Below are 17,690 nucleotides of genomic sequence, written 5' to 3' on the forward strand. Positions count from 1 at the left end.
TATTACTGGCCCAGGCTTTCTGCGGCTGTCAAGCGTTATGTATGCACTTGCCGCGAGTGTCAACGTCGGAAGAAACCACCTTTCAAGCCGGCTGGCTTGCCCCAACCCATTGCTGCGCCGAGAACTCCTTTCCACCAAGTCGGCATGGACTTACTGGGCCCATTTCCCACGTCATCATTGGGTAACCGGTATATCGTGGTTGCCACCGACTACCTCACCCGGTATTGTGAGACGAAAGCCCTTCCCCGCGGCACTGCTGCTGAAATTGCTGACTTTTTCATCATCAGCTTAGTCCTCCGCCATGGCGCCCCTTATGTTGTTTTAACTGACCGAGGCACAGCGTTCACGTCCACGCTTACTCAGGAAGTTATGCGGCACAGTGACACAAGTCATCGTAAGACCACAGCTTACCATCCTCAAACCAACGGCCTAACCGAGCGCCTCAATAAGACTATCGCTGATATGATTTCTATGTACGTCGACGATGACCATAAGAACTGGGACGAAATCCTTCCGTACGTCACGTTTGCCTACAATACTGCCCTTCAAGAGACGACGGGGTTCACGCCATTTCGTTTGGTACACGGTCGTGAAGTCGTGACTATGTTGGACACGATGTTGTTGCCCGATATTGCACGCCCATCCGTTGCCGACGCTGATGCATTCGTTCGCCATGCAGAGGCTGCCCGCCGGCTGGCTCGGCAACGAACCTGCGTGCGGCAAGAAGTCGATGCTCACCGCTATAACCTCCGTCACCGCGAAGTCATTTTCCAGCCTGGCGATCAAGTGTGGGTTTGGAGCCCCATCCGTCTGCGCGGTCGCTCCGAGAAGCTTTTGCGCCGTTACTTCGGCCCCTACGAGGTCCTCCGCAAACTCAGCGGCGTTACGTATGAAGTGCGCCCGCAAGGGAGTGTTCGTTCTTCCAGACACCCGCCGACATCCGAAATTGTCCACGTCGCAAGACCATGCCCGCTAGGACAACTCTCACCACGTTCGGTGCCTGGGATTCTGTTAACACCCCCACGTGGCTCCCCCTCACTTTCAGGCATCGAGTCGATGCCTTTCCAGAGGGGAGGGGCAATGCCGCACTTAGTTTAGCAATCACTCTACCGGCGCCCCCGTGCGGTCTGTCTTCGACCTTTGTCGCGCGACGGACTTCGTCCTCTTCTGCTCGGTGCTAGTGCCTGCCGGCTGCGCTCTGCCCAGTGTGCTCGCCAGGTACTGTTCTGCCAGGGATAGAACGTCCTACCGGCGTCCGTGACAATATCTATTAACACTGCTTCTATAAAATGAAAAGTAACGTTACAAGAAATTGATTGTGTATATCAAGATGAACCGTGTTTATTTGAACAATTGCAGACGCACATCTTACTCCGGACGGCCAACAATATTTGAAAATAAATAAATATTAAATAATAAAAAGTCCTATCCGGATTTCTTAAGGCTGTGAGGCATGGCACATCAATGTCTGCTTGATTGTAACTTTTATTTGCTATGCGCTCAATGTGCGCTCGAAAGCACAATCTCTAGAGAGAGCTCCTTTCTCGAATCATTGTGAGCCAAGTGGTTCTTCTGTTTTAGTCTTCGCTGCGAACAAAAAAGTATGAATGTTTGGGCAATTTAGATGCCCTGTGTAAAGGTACCTTGTATAGCGCGAACATAGTTGCTTTGTAGCGGTCGCGTTAAAAGACACACTGAACGCGACAATACATTCCATGCATCAGGCCGTTGTAGGCTCATGGAGGCCAGTGGCGAAGTACGAACAGCTACGAACAGCTGGTCGACTTAAATGAGAACGCCACAACTTATTTTATGTGGACTTTGCCAACCACGGTCCGGGCCGGCGAGTGACACCAGTGCAAAATCGACAAGACATAAGTTTTTTCCGGGCTAACAAAAATGCTCACACAATTAACACACACCTACTCACAATTGTGGACAAAAGCTGGAACAACGCTATACTACCAGCTGTACTCTGTGCGGAAGCATCTTCGCGCTAACGTCCAATAGGAGCCCCGGTAAGACTAGAAGGAAGGGCCATTGCAATGCAAGACGGGGGTGGTAGAGGCAACGGGGCTGGAGACGTCGCCGCCATAACACCAAGCACGGCTTTCATCTTCGACTCGCTGTCAGATCACCATAGCATATAAGTCGGAAAAGGCTCCACTCAAGAGCTTGCTTGAAAGCGGCGTACTACAGGTATTTATGACGGGTATCTCTTTGGTTGCGTCGTGCCCGCCCGAACTTTTAACGCCAGCGTCGTTTTTCACACATGAAAAGAGCCGTAGTGTCCTAACGGCTATAGAATAGTAGGGGCGCTACGACCATCCGAGATCAGTAGGTTAAAATAAGAATGCATAAGCATTCCTGGTAGGGGCATATGACTCGCTAAGCTGTTGATGCATATGAGTTGCACCGCAGCGCTCTTCAACGCACCTGAAATTCTGGTAGGATGGACAAGAACGGTGACAGCTTGAGCGCAACAACCAGTATGTTCACTCAGCATTACACCACTTTCTTCTCTGTACAAGTTGTTTTCCCTAGGAAATGTATGTCTGGTGTGCAACTAACAGCAGATGTTCATTATATATGATAAAAGAAGCCCTGCACAATGACGAGGGGATGCACAATGGCCATCCGTCATGTTTATTGCTTACGACGATTCTTGCTTCCTGGCTTTCTCAAAGCACTGTCTATACGAACGGCAGCCGCCTTCGATAAGGGAAGCTGCATCAGTAGCTCCTGTGAGCATGTCGTGTTTAGGCTTCGAAGGCTTTCGTTCAGAGGATGGATGAAATGATCCACCAGGCTTCCGCCCAGTTTGTACTGAAACAAAAGAAAGTGCTTGTTAAATGCAAGCACTATTACAAACAAAATATATATACTTTTATTGAGAAAACTACACAATTTCTCTCTAGCAGAATGCTCATGTGTAGAATAAAGAAAAATTATATTGATTTTTAATGTTTCAAGCGCCATCTGGTGTTTCTTGCCCAAACCGGATGTTTTAGGTTTTGGAAGCGTACTTTCGCTGGCGCGCAGACAAAACGTTCGATAAAACTTAAATCGGCTCTCAGTCTATTTACATTACCTAAACACGCTGCACATATATTGGTTCATTCATATTAACTGGTGTTTTCTACTGCTACCAGCGCACCTGTTATGACTTCGTTGTGTGGGAACTCTGATATTGCGCATGTTCCTTCGATTTGATCACATAACATGCGTATACCGTTCCTCGCAACTCAATAGGCTCGCACTTACAAAACCCAGCAGAGAACTGCTCGAGAAGATCCATGTTAATCAGCCCTATACAATTGACCAAGGGAAAGAAGTCCCACGCGATGTTAGAAGACGCATCAACGTGTACTCCATTCCGCGGAATATGCATCCCGCATATAACATCGAGAAGAAGAAAGCAAGAGGGGAAGCCCTGCAGAAGAAATGGGACAAGCAAACTAACCCCTTTACGTGGACTCAGCAGGACCAAAGAATGGTGTCATGACTATTCTAGTCTCAACGCCTTCAGGGTCGATGGTGAACTGCGCCTCGGTGAAAACATCTAACCCCACTCACGCAGAGGAGGCAGCTATTGCATTAGCTGTAGCATCTAACGCCCGTCACAACTTCAATTACAGATTAATTCATAGGTCAGGGTTGTCATTGCTGACTGAGCATCCACGCAACCAAGCCTCAGTCATCTTGTTTCCCGGTCACCTGGCACTACCAGGAAGAAACGAAGCCGCTCACAGGCATGCCCGAGCTCTTCTATACCGGGCGTCTCCCCTTATCACCACGAAGGGTGCCGCGACCTGATAGATTTAGCAGTGTATGCTGAAAATCTCGCGCCATACAGAACAGCCAGAAAGGAGTACCCAACACCACACAAATTCCCCAATAAGTTAGAAGAGAACGCCCTTAGAAAACTACAAACCAACACATACCCAACACCAGCTAAATTACACCAGTGGTACCCTACACTAAACTCTCCGCAGTGCCCACACTGTGGATAGGTAGCTAACCTCTACCGTATGGTGTGGGCATGCCAATTTAATCCCTTAGTTGACCGCATTCCAAACCCCTCGGAGGAGCAGTGGGAGGCTATTCTGTTCAGCGATGATCCTGACCATCAGCACTGGCTGGTGGGGAGGGCCAGCGCAGCAGCAGAAGCCAGTGGACTACTGGACTAGGCGGCCCACCCACATGTTCTGAGAATATTGAACAAATAAAGATGTATTTAATCAAATCAACCAATCAATCAGTTACCACAAGGTTCTTGCTTAGATAATGGAAAACGTAGTCGGAACTGTTAAGACGGCAATCGAACAATCTAACAGATAAGTTTCAGGAATTCTTCAGTAGCAGAAATTGAAATCATGAATCAGTTTAGGGCGAAATCCACAGAATAGAATCATCTGATATAAGCTGGTTTTGTATATTACGGAAAATATATAATTACATTTGCAGAGCGGAGTTCACCAGCAGGAGAATGCTGATACTATTGGTAATAACCGTCTTGAACCACCTGATTGGAACACCTTACTAGAAAACTGTCGTCTGTATTTGAGTACAATTGAGGCACACGTTCTAAACTACAGGGATTAATGCCTAAAAACATGTTTGCATTTCAATGTTTTTTGTGCTTGTATTTCACGCCTTTATATCTCTGTATGTGCTCAATTCCTATAGTCTCTTTTCATTCGCATTTTCGTTTGTATGTCATGCCTCTGCTTGTGTACCTCGAATTCCTTATTTCATACCTCTCTGTACTACCAGCTTTTTCTTTAACATCCCCTAGTACCACCATGTGCTTTTTACTGTGTATATATACTGCTACGCCATTCTACTTCCTGTGCAACAATTTTTATGTTTTTCTGATGGTTGCTGTAAAACTGTTTTGTTTTGTGTATGCGCCTCCTGCCTGGGCTTTGAACTGCAGTATCTCGCAAAATAAAGAAAGAGATCAACAGGCTAAGAAGGAGGCAACAGGTTACTAAAGGGAAAAAGGTGATGGGATAGACGAGCGATTATGTTTAGAGTAAGGATGGCAGATCCCTACCAAGAGAGCAAAATTGCTAGGACAATGATGTAGAAAGCTTATAGCATGCGCTCTACGTTTCTTGAAACAGACAACGCAGCTTTAAAGCATCACTTAGAAAAGACGAAGACAGGCCGGACGCTGCACTTGGAGCTGAAGAAATGTGAATGCGTTCCTTAATTGAGCAAGAAAGAAACATGCGTAAACGTGAAGAAATTCCATAAACCACCATGAAAACAAAATATACAGGTCAACATGTCAAATAAGTGTGCAATAAGAATGTTCGGTAAGCCCAATGTCTTCGAAAAAGTTCCATTCCTTACACTGAAGGTCTACCAGTAGATCATTCAATGCGGCGTTACCAGATTTCATGCGCTCCCAAGATTTCTCTGCCCAACTGACATTTCCCGCGCGCTAAAAGATGCGTGCAATTTGGACAGGGAAATTAATCTTTGCGAAACCGTCGGTGCCTATATGCTCGCGAGTGTTCAACGAAGGGAAGAGGCATGGTTTCCAAGACGCGTTAAGGCGACTAGTTTAACCCCCCTCCATTAAGCAGGGCGCGAAGCTAGGATAACTTGAAAGAGGCAGAAGCTAAAACAACTAGTCAAATTTCGTAAGGTTGTGCGAGAGCTTGTGCACATTAGACAGTACTTAACGCTTTGTTTTCTGGTTGCAGATATTTATGGAGGGGAGAGCTGCAATTTGTTTTTTTAGCTACTTCTCCGGAGCCTCCGCAAACGCTGGAAGTACATGAGAAAACGCCGGGCTTTGGTGGTCAAAATTAGCTGTGGTTCAACTACTGCTGAATCTATTTGAGAGCGAGAGCAGTAACTTATCAGGTAACTCTAACCTGTTAGGCAACTGTAACGTTCAGTGCATTCCGGACAATGCGCAGGCAGTGCACCCACCCTCCACCCTTGCAGGTGGCAGTTACTGGTTGATCGCGACAGTTTGCACACCTAATGAAAGCTGCCGCCTATTGCAGCAGTGCCATGTGTCTGCCAGAACGTTGTCAGCGCTGACGCATGCAGCCCACATCTCTCTCTCTCATTACCCCATACGTACCTATAGGCGCCATTCAGGCATCCAGGGAGCCAGGGAGCCAGTTATGAGCACTTTCTTTCAATAATATCATCTGGGTGTAAAATGTTACCGCCCCCGCAAGTGAACACAGTGAACACCGACGGCCTATCGCTTCAGTGTTGCGTTTCTCGCACAACGCTGTCAATGTAAACGCATGCAGCGCACATCTGTCACTACCACCCCGTAGCTTAAAGCGGGACTGACGTGTACGCTGTTCCAAGAGAGCAGTTATGCGCTTTTCATTTGCTTTCCAAGCACCCGATCTATTGGGTTCGTAGCTTAAAACGCGGCTAAGATGTCTACTGTCCCAGGGGGCAGTTATGCGCTTATGCTCTGCTTTAGAACATCAAGGTCATTGGAAAGTGAAAACTAGGCACGCGGCGATCGAAGCACGAAGGCCCATAGTGAAGCTTTCGCTTCAAAACTGGTTTTTGCTCTCAAAGCATAGAAAGTGAGTACTGCCGGCATAAAGCAGGCTTATTTGTTACCTTTTGCTTTTATGGTTTTCGCTGCAGTATTTTCACTTTTGTGCACATATGTTTTCACCCCTGCAACGAATCGATTCTCATTTCATTCATTTGCAAATGTAGCGTTCGTCCTGTCGCCGCATTTTCCATGTGATATCTGAAAGCTGCACTCTCAGTTTTAAAAACGGCTGTCCGAATGTTCCCTCCATTCAACATTGTTAAAGTAATCTATGCACATGAACAGTGAGGTCCCAGTAACCCTCAACACGAAAGTCAATAATCATTTCACTCTGACAAATGCTCGTGTGGAATAAAATTCAAGAATAACGAGATGGTTCAGATTTAAGTACGGACGAAAGAAAACATGCAGGATTTGGAGTTGACTTTTTGCTCGTTATGCGGCCGAGCCGTGTTTGACTAATGCCGTAATAATGGTCGAGTGGAAAATCGCTGAGTAGTGTCATTGCCGAGTTCTCTTCATGAACGAAGTTATCGTGACAAGGCCCCTTCAGGCCCTGGAATCTGGATGGTCATGCGCCGGCAGAAATGCAGGATTTTCATCCTTATCCGAGAAAGCACTGCAAGACGGCGCTTCGGAGAGGGAGGCAGTATCTGAAGACTGCTTGGGAAGAAGCCGAATAATACCCTTTTGTGTGTGTGTGTGATTGTGTGTGTGTGTGTGTGGGGGGGGGTGTTTGCTTGCTAGTCAGCAGAGAACCGTGCTTCTAGTTTTACATGCGTGCATTAACTGCGTAATACGCATGAGAATGTTATTTCGCTTCACCTATCGAAAGTTATCACATGTCATCCAAACAAACACAGATCCTATCGCGACTGACACTTCTCGGTACATTTGTTGAATGTCACCGTTCGTCAATTTGTTTTTTTAGGCTTATTTAAGAATACTGTTGCTCTCAGCTGAGGGTCATTACTGGAGACAAATAAACAAAACGCGACTTTTAAGCACCGGAAATATACCTTTACAAATCGTGATCAAAACACAAAGGCAGAAACGGCAACAAAACAGCCTTTGTGAAAGCGTTCATCCCAGCACGATATATCACAAAATAATAATACTTTCCTAATTCTCAATTTGTCTGCAGTGCAATTCCTAAGAAAGCTCGAAATCGTACACGCTGCGCTTCCACAGTGTAGACAAGAAGCCCATTCCTAAAATTACAAGCAGGCCAGAAACCGTTTTGAACTATTTAGTCATCCTTTGTAAAGCTGTGTTGGGGCGCACTGGTTCATGCTCGTACAGCATTTTAGAGGACTACATATACATGTTTTTATTGATTTTTATTTGATTCTAAGTTATCGGAGAACAGAGTTTCTGTTCTTTTTTTCCCAATGGTTTCTCACAGTTCCAAGTCACAATATTTCAGCAGGACTGAGATAGAATCGTTCATCCGATAACGCGACTAGACGAAACGCGCTGCGGATCACTGAATTGTTTTGATGTTTCCTCGTAAGTACACTTTGTTAGGGCACTGAACAGAGGATGCTTCCTCCATACTATGCGAATAAATAATTGTCTGTAGGTAATTTATTTCAGGTTCTTTGGTAAATTTTGCACTTTTTCTCTCAAATAGCAGTTTTCAATACGCTATTGAGCAAAACACCCCCATTTGGGTTTTGCCAGCACAGATGATGATAAATGATCACTCCTAAATACCTACAGCTCCGTAAAGCTTAAACCCTTTTCAAAGCTTATTGACAGCATTTGTACGAGTAGTCTGAAAAGCTGGGAAGAAATAAATACCAGTGAATTTTTTCCCCTTAGCGTTACGGCTTTGGCCACTGCGCTTCTTGGCGCCTCCTGTTCCCGTCACTTCACTTGCACCGAAAAACTTACATGGCTAGCAGTTTTTTTTTATCCGTCAGACAGCAGCTCCGCATTTTACGATTTTGGGAACCAGAACGCCTGTTGTGCTGATGTGAGGCGGGTAGGTAAAGGCGTAAACAAAACGTATCAATGGAAAATGTTTATGGTGATATCTTTTGTTCTCCTGAGAAAGTTCGGACCTGCGACATGCTCAAAATGCAGTTGCTTATAGGAGCACATCCATTCTTAGCGATCGTTTTAGATGTCTGGGCAGCTTCCGTGTTTCGTAGAAAACACTTTCGGATAACAAGATGTTACCAGAGCGGGCTCTATGTTCGAAGCTGACAACCTGCACATTACTACCGGCATATGTAAGGGTGATGAAGCCTCGAACCGGATGTAAAATGTAGAGGGCGGCGTTCTGCTGCGAACAAAAAAAGCACCTCAAACGAAAAAGTTACTAACACGGCAGGAAGTTTAAAAACGAAATTGCATCTTCAACTTGTTTTTTGGTTCGCTTTGATGTTCTAAAACTCCATAAAATATAATGGTGTTGTCCTCAAGCCTATTACAGTGAGCTTTCTTTTCACGCGGCCATGTTGGGCGAGAGCAGGACCATAGCCAGGTTGGCGTTTCGATGCCAGAACACCTCGCGAGATTTTCGAGCAATTTTTCTTCCCATGCTATATACACATCGCATCGATTTCATAAAATGTAAAAGAAAATAAGAAGAGTGTCCGTTTATTCTTCAAAAGACTGATATGAGTACGTAGTCACCGCGCTATACTAGGAAGCGGACGTTAGTGCAGAAAGAGTCACTCTCCTTCGTCGCTGCACTACTTATGGCACTTCTCTTAACAGTATGCACTGTTCACCCGATTAAACGTACCGTTACAGGTCAGCCTAGTTTTTCATCGTTTGCACTCTCCTCAAATGTTCAGAAACAATCGGGAAAATAAAAAGTGCTGCGTTCCTTTTAGAAGCGCCTCTGCGGCATTTTGCCGGAGATTATGCATGGGGTAGAAGTTTTTACAACTGCCATTACTTCGCAGTTGCCGACTTTGTTGTGGAGCAAAAGCTATTTGTTGCTCTGTAGTATGTATAAAAATTGCGAATAGCCGCGATTTTCCGTGCGATGCTTTTTTTTTAAGAAAACAAATGTTCTTTAAGAATCAAGTCCTGCGAATCAAGTCCTCGGAGTCCTGCGTGACTCGTATTTTTATGTAGATATTAGAATTAACGAAACAACTTACCCTTCGGCTGTAATAAGGCCGAGAAATGAGGATATTGTTTGATGCAGGCTCGATTTTTTTATTTTTATTTTTGTTTACCGGCGGCTTATAACACACCCAAAAAAAATATTTCTGCCTATGCCACTGGGCAAGAGGACATCGATCGGATGCTGTCGAAAAATATGCAATGCTACGTAGTGGCAAGCCTAGCTAATGGTTTTGCTTTCTCTCGCTCACCTTATTCATGGAGGTCTGGAGCGCTCTAAACTCGCGGTCCTTATTCTCCTTGAATACCAGAGCTGAGCCATGGACCAGAGCTACAGGCCTGTCATAGCAGGGAGGCGTCCTCTTGCAGTGCCAGGGGCGGAAGTTCGAACGGCACGTTAGGGCGAAAAGGCGCTCTTCATTGCGCGCAAAGAAGATATTCAGGATGTCCTGGTCTCCAAACTTCAACTTCCACCCGAACTCTCGTTCAATCTCCAGCACGTAGCGTTCGAACTCGAATGCGCGCATGCGCGTCAGGTTCATTAGCATGAAACCGGCGTTCGCACCTGCGCAGAATATAAGGGAAACATCCAATTAACAAGGCAAGTAAGAGAAAAGGGTGGCTTTGCCACTGATCTTCGATCAACCTGCGCAAACTATATGCCCATCTTAACCCTTTAAGTTTCCTAATGTATTCCCGTTCCCTGCTTGTGCAACAGCCAACCATTTTTCTGTTCTCTTCGTTCCTGCTCTCTCATTTTTTTTTTCAGATTGCAGGCTATTTGACCCCCCCCCCCCCCCCCCGTTGCCTTTCTGCCCTTAGTAGTGGCGACATGCAGCGTTCCTCGGAAAGTCCTCACAATTCATTGTTCTTTTTAACCGCAGCTTTACACTGTAAATCAGCTGCACTACTACGATAAGGCAGGCCTAGTTATTCGCACACGTCTCCATGCGATCGTTTCTTTCTTTCATCCTCGCTATTTACCATTATTCAAGTGATTCCTTTATGGTCAAGGAGAGGAAATAGTTCCACGCTCTAATGTGACCAGCAGAATATGCATAGCATGAACGTATGTGTAGAAACTACGGCTGCTTTAGCAGTTCGCGTATTTACAGTGGCAGTTTAAGGCTGCAACATTTCCTTCTGGAGCGAACCATGAAAATGTACTTTGTCAGAAAGCACTTCCTAGGGCGCAGCGGTGCAAAGATGCGCTCATTATGCTCTATGATAACACTAGAGAACAGCGAAGGACAAAACCGCACGCGTCACAACAGCACACAAACTACGGCACAGCGACAAAGCTGCTGGGGAAAAAAGAATCGGCGAAAAAAGAACTGTATGATGTACTGGTAAACTTTTCCAGCTTCATTTCTCTTGAAGTGGTACGATAACCTGACAATCGATCGTTCGTAATTACCGGACTTAGATTTGCTATTCACATGCTTTACAGGAATTATCTTCGTCAATGTGGTCGATTTTAAAAATCCCCAAACCTCTGATCGAGCGCCTGCCACTCCGCTTTCGGGCTGTGCGGTTTGAGAAGTCAGAAGAACATTTTGTCTTTGTCTCTTGTTCATTAATGCGAAAGCATTGCTGGGCTTGGTCGGCAAGGTCGTGTCACCAAAACGTATCCGCAGAAGAGGTAGGAAAAAGAGAGAGGTTGTAAGCGATAGAGGAGGATGTGAGGATGATGCGCGAAAATTTGATGTCAATAGGATGAATACAGTTGTTAATTAGAGCCAAAAATCTCCAAAAAACATCAAAATAAAGCGGACGTCTATATAGTGAAAGGACAGGAAAACAGCCGGGGACGGTAACATAGCGAATAAATAGTCAAAGGAGTGAAGATGGAGATTGAAATAAATTAAAATATGTTTGATGGGTAATATTTAATCGAAAATGCTTGGCATGGAATAATTACTTAATTAATTAGAAGTAAAATTCGTTGGACGGTCGAATCGGCTGGACGAAGGTATAGTACGAGGATGGGAAAGCAGCAATGGGCCAAATTTTGAAAACTAAAATGCGTGATTGAGGCGAGACTGGGTGTAATTAGAGTAATGATGATTAATTAAGGTGATTCATTAGGAACAAAAATGTAAAACGAATCGATCGCGATCAATAAATAAATGAAAGTGGTTAATCAATAAATGCAAAGAGTACGAAGCAGGGACAAAAAGTATCGAAGAGAGGGGAATAGAGATAACTAGTGCCGTGGCGGCATCAGTGCTTTTGCATTCTCTGAATGCGAGTTACTGCAGTGATCTCTAAGGTTATTTTATTTTATGTCGTCGATTGGAGAGTCTCTTTGGCTGGCCCAAAGTTCTCTTCATTAACCTAATAGTTTACCGGCCACCCTGCGAAGTGGCCACAGGCATTCAGTAGTGTCCATGGTCGTGCCACCACTGAGCACGGCTTTAAGCTGCTAGTGGTTTTCTGCAACTTTTTTCTTCTTTAATGGTGTTTTAAGCAGCGGTACTGAGTTCTTGTAAACGCTACAATTGGCGTGGCAGTTTGTTAACCTTCTACTTTCGGCCCAGTCATACCGCCAAATTTTAGCACAGTTAAAGATGATTTCGCGAACCTCTATACAGATAAATTGTCGATATTACAAAGTTTGTCAATTACTCAATGCCGCCGCCTTTGAAGCACTTGTGTTTGTGGTCTCCCGGTAACGAAGGTGTGGCAGCGGTTGATCTTGGTATAAGGAACTGGTTACGGCATTTTTTTATTTAGTGGTGAGTTACCCAAATTAGGCAAAACCACGCGAATGTCTTGTTACGATGAAAAATGAACTGACAAAAGGGGAACTCCGAGCGCAACGGGCGACCGCATTCGACACAACGCGCAGTTGTTAAGCTTCGTCGGTGCATCTGCGGCGTTTTCTCTTTTGCGACTTGATACCACACGGCATTACAACGGTCACCAAGAAACGGATAAAGACACGTGCAGGCAGCTTTGAATAATAAACAAACAAAGCTATAAATATTGGCGTCATTACTTCTCGCGCAAAGAGGATCGACCCGATGCTGCGAAACAGATAAGGTGTCTTGATACAAACAAAACGTACTGTACTCAATGAACACTGAGAGTGGAAACACATGCCCTATGCCAGCTATGAGACCGTCCTCTCCTACGTCGGGGAGATGTGCTGTCTGTTCTGAAGTGTAAATTCAAAGTTGAGAGAGGAGAATGTGCGCTTCATTTTGCAGGATACTAGGGAAGAATTCTTTGCCGGATTGGTTCCCAACTAACCTGGGACCTTAACTGAGTTCACAACTACAGCGTCTATTACCGAGAAGACCATCGACAATGGGCGCGTCAGTGCGACCGGACACCACCATGAGCCACGAGGCCACCTCAACGACAACCAATCAAAGCCCAGAACACATCATCCGTGAGAATATCCGCGAGGAGCTAAGATGACTGTTGCCATCCTCTCACAGACGCAAGCTCCGACTTTGAAAGACATGACACGGGAAGAAGCGAAACGTGAACTTGGAAACCCTACTCCAAGGGCCACAGAACACCAGATCATGGCGTACGCAACCATGGTGCACAGCCCAATGCGTCCTGCCACTCTACGCACAGGCTGTGTGCCTGGACGCTAAGACATTAGTCGCCCGCCTGCCCAGGTATGCTGCAAGCTCAGCCAAGAAAAGCCGATCATTGGAGATCCCCGGATCAGCAATGCCCGCTCTGGTTCCATTGCTGCGTACCCGGCCACATTCCTCGGCACTACCTCTGCAGATGTATGGGCTAACGGGGTTCTAAACTGAGGCTCCACGACCCTTTCCCGGCTAACCAACGGGGGAGATCGTAGAACACCTGTGCCGAGATGATTACGCCTCAGCGAACCGCGTCCGGCGTACCCACTCAACGTCACCGTCCACACCACGCTTTGTGTCGCCGGGTGGTGGTGGTGAAAACATTTATTTCGAATGAACTGGAGGTATGTTTGGATCAGCCCGTAAGGGACCGATCCTTACAAACACTAGGTGGAGGTCCCTAGTATGGGACCCCAGTGGCGGTTGCCGCCGCCCGGGCGCGCCCGACTAAGGCTTGTTGGGCCTGTAAGTCGTGGCAGCCGAGCAGGGTCGCCTCCCAGTCCTCCCGGGTTGGGTTGGGGATGGGGGGAATAGCGGGGTTGGAGGGGCAGGCCCACACCATGTGATAAGTGTCAGAAGACACTGCACTACAGTGTGGGCAGCTGCCGCTAAAGGAGGGGTCAAAATGTTTTAGCGCTGCCGGGCACAGCAAAGTATTGGTGAGAAGGCGGAGAAGGAGCCGCTCATCCGCCTTCTTCAGGCCTTTACATGGGCTAGGGTAAAGGCGATGACAATTTTGATAATATGTTGTAATATCTTTGAATGTATAGACCGGATTAAAATCGGGTTCCTGATCGGATGGGGAGGAGAAAACAGCCCGGTGAGAGAGCGCGCGGGCGGCTGCGTCTGCTGCCTCGTTTCCTGCCAACCCCTGATGAGCAGGGGCCCATATGAGGTAACGGTGTGCGGGGTCCGTATCCCGTATGCAATTTTGATATATTCGATAGGCTAGGAAGGGAGTGCAGCCTTGTTCGACGTTCCGACAGGCCCCTCGCGAGTCGGTGATTATGTATTTTGAATTGGAATGTGAGGCCGCGAGAGCAATCGCGACCTCTTCTGCTTGTGTTGCACTGCGAGCTCTAAAAGTTAGGCCGTTAACTGTGTTGCTGTTGTGAACTACCGCGGCCGTGTACCATCCCCCGTGGTGAGGGCCGGAAGCGTCCACGTAGTATACACCGTTTTTGTTGCCATAATATCGGGCTAGCGCTTCCGCTCGTGCCAGGCGCCGACCATTATGGTCTTCATGTGACATGTTTGCTGGAAGAGGCCGCACGTGGAGGGCACGTCTCCACAGTTCCGGGATGCGAAACCTGTCTTCCATTGGAGGGGTGTGTTGGATATGGAGTCGAGCAAGAAGGCGGCGACCCGACTCCGTTAGCGACAAGCGCGTGTACTGGTTTGTAAGGTGCGCCTCCCGGAGCTCCCGGAAAGTATTCACCACCCCAAGAGCCATAAGCCGGCTGTTTGAAGTAGTGATAGGGAGGTCAAGGGCACGTTTAACAATTTTGCGAAGGATGACCTCAAGGGCGTCCTCCTCTTGTTTCCGTAGGTGGAGATAAGGAGTCGAATACAGAATTCGACTAGTTACGAAGGCGTTTGCCAGCCGCAAGGCATCCTTACTTCGTAACCCTCCGCGTTTGTTGGAAACCCGGCGGACCATGCGGCCCACCTGGTCCCCCACCTTACGGAGTTTGGCCAATGTAGTGTCTGGCCGCCTGTGTTTGTGGATGTAGAGTCCGAGTACCCGTATCTCATCACTTTCGCGTATGGGACCACTCTCAAGAGAGAGAGATATTTTAGTTGTGCACTGCTGTGAGGGGCGGAGGTGCACAAATTCCGATTTTTGAGGAGAACATTGAAGACCGCAGCGGCGGGCGTAGCGGTCTACTATCGTCGCCGCTGTTTGCAGGCTGGTTTCAATGTCTCCTGTGCTGCCCTGCGTGGCCCACAGAGTGATGTCATCAGCGTACAGGGCGTGCTGCACGCCGGCGACACCACTCAGCTGGGCCGGCAGGTGCATCATGGCCAGATTGAAGAGCAGCGGGGAAAGTACCGCGCCTTGAGGGGTTCTCCGCGTGCCGAGTAGGTAAGGACCATGGTCTCTATCTTGAATTCGAATGTAGGATTGACGATCCATTAAAAATTTGCTTATGTATTGGAATGTGTTGAGGCCGCAGTCGGTGTGACTTAGGTTAGTGAGTATGATCTCATGTGTTACATTGTCAAATGCCCCTTTAAGATCCAAGGCGAGTACTACCCGGTCATTATGGGGGCATTCGAGGGGGTCAAGGACTTCCCGATTGAGTTGCAGGAGGACATCCTGTGCGGATCTGTGTGGGCGAAATCCGAACATGGTGCTCGCAAAGACTTGTTTGTGTTCAAGATATGTAGATAACCGATCCCGCACCATCGTCTCCATTAGTTTGCCCACGCATGAGGTGAGAGAGATGGGGCGGAGGTTATCTGTGTCAATTGGTTTGCCAGCTTTAGGAATAAATGTGACCAAAGCCGTTTTCCATTCGATTGGCAGGGGGGTGTGCCCGCGCCAAATCGCATTTACGTATTCCAGGAGGGACTGGTATGCCAAGTCGGGCAGGTTCGTCAAAAGCTTGACGGTGACCTTATCCCGTCCTGGCGCAGTGCCCCGTTTCATTTTGGCGAGAGCCGCCCGCAGATCATGGAGCTGGAAAGGTTGATCCAGCTCCGTGTTCTCTCTGCCTGCATAAGAGTACGCAGATCCACGGGGGTCTTGGGCTGTACACAGATACTGGTCCCGAAGTTTCTGTGCCAGTTGAGTCGTGTTGCCAGGAAAAGCGTGCAGTGCTCGCTGCAAATGTTTTTGTGTTTCGGATCGTGTTTGGGTTGGGTCGATTAGGGCTCGAAAGAGACGCCACGTGTTTCGGCTGGACATTTGTCGCGCGGCCGTGTTGCATCTATCTACCCAGTTGGAGTCGGCGAGTTGGGCCGCGTACTCTGCCGCTTTCTGGGTAAGCTCGGCAATTCGAGCTTTAAGCTTTCTATTGTGTTTCTGCCGTCGCCAACGGCGGACGAGGCTGCGACGGGCTTCCCAGAGGTGTAGAAGGTGGTTATCCACGTCCGTGACCGCCTCTGAGAGCTGGATGTGTGTTTCATGCGAGGAAAGGTGTGCCAGCAGCTGTTGGGACCATGCTGTGTAGCCTTGCGCGGAAATGGGTGTATTATCAAGTGAGTTAAAATTTTGCCTGAATTTCGTCCAATCTGGGATATGGGCTTGTGTTCTTGGACGCTTGAGGGGGCGTGTGCGTAGTGTAGTGTTAATGTCGCCGGGCGGCACCTACGCAGCGGCTGTTCCCTGAAGGTCCCACAGCGCCCGCATTGAAATATAAAGAAAGCAACTTGTGGACGTCAAGCTCCCTGCCGACGAATCAACGAAGATTTTCCAACAACCTCGACGCATCAAGACACAGCACCAACGAAGACAACACCACATAAAAAACATAGTACGAAGATTTGGGGCAGTATAAATACACTTGCAGCTGAAGTTGAGTCTCGCATTAAGCAGTGGCAACCGTCATGTCAACATTCTCATGGATCCATCCTCGAAGCACGTTAAGAGCAAGATATTAAGAACACATTTTGAAGACATCAAAGTGAGAAAAAGCATTTTTTTCCAGACCATGTCATCTCTGCAGCATAACTTACCAATTGGTGGTACAATTGGAATATGCGTGCTGGGGAAGTAAGGGTTGACCTTAAGATCCTCGGTTTCAGGTGCCATGGCAGCAAGTTTCAATTCATCCATGGAATAGAAAATACTCCACACATCTTCAACCCGGTGCATAAATATCGTATCAGTGTCCGCGTAAATCGCAGCATCAGCATCTGGAAGGAGAGACTAAAAAAGCCGCAATAATTACTACGTTTATTGCCTACCGTTAGAACGTGAGGAACGAAAACATCTTCTCTCACTCAGAGAGACTTAGTTTGAGCACAAGGCTGCCGTAAACTTTCAGCATGTAGGTTGTAAACGCGAGCAAATGCGAAGCAAGGGCGGACACCGATCGTCATGCTGTGTGGCGTTGCGTAATTTGGCTGAAGCTCATAATATTGCCTTCCTAGCAAGGATGATGTTAGAGCACTCCTTATAATCACTCATATCATCAAGAGATCTAATTCCAAGAATACGTGTTGTTCAACGTCGATGGCCTTCGCTTGATCAGAATCTAAGCTTATGTCAGTGAGCGAATATTAGCCAGAGTGAAAGGACGTAGAAATCATACTGCGCCTGACTTGTATAAGTCAGAAAGGTCGGCCAGAATGTTGTCACCTCCCTCAATGCCTCTCTAAAGACAACTTATAAAACGTTTTTGTGTACAGAAGGACACCTAGATATTCACAGATGAATGCAATGAATGTTGTTCAAGACAGGAAAAAACATGCACACCTTACTCGGCTCATGATGTGAAATC

At 47.2% G+C, this 17,690-nt stretch overlaps 1 protein-coding gene across 1 annotated transcript in view; it reads right to left on the bottom strand.

The window, feature by feature from the left end:
- Window positions 1-2,646: 2,646 nt before the first annotated feature.
- LOC149328505 (glucoside xylosyltransferase 1-like) overlaps window positions 2,647-17,690 on the bottom strand; it is a 50,890-nt gene continuing 35,846 nt past the window's right edge. The window contains exons 5-7 of the mRNA XM_089559002.1: window positions 16,924-17,116; window positions 9,886-10,199; window positions 2,647-2,826 (exon numbers count right to left, since the gene is read on the bottom strand). Of these exons, the coding sequence (XP_089415128.1) occupies window positions 2,647-2,826; window positions 9,886-10,199; window positions 16,924-17,116 (687 nt within the window). The remainder of the gene's footprint in view (window positions 2,827-9,885; window positions 10,200-16,923; window positions 17,117-17,690) is intronic.

The sequence above is a fragment of the Amblyomma mixtum genome, chromosome 9 (genome assembly GCF_055824585.1).
Source record: "Amblyomma mixtum isolate Tamu chromosome 9, ASM5582458v1, whole genome shotgun sequence".
In the NCBI taxonomy this organism is placed as follows: Eukaryota; Metazoa; Arthropoda; class Arachnida; order Ixodida; family Ixodidae; genus Amblyomma; species Amblyomma mixtum.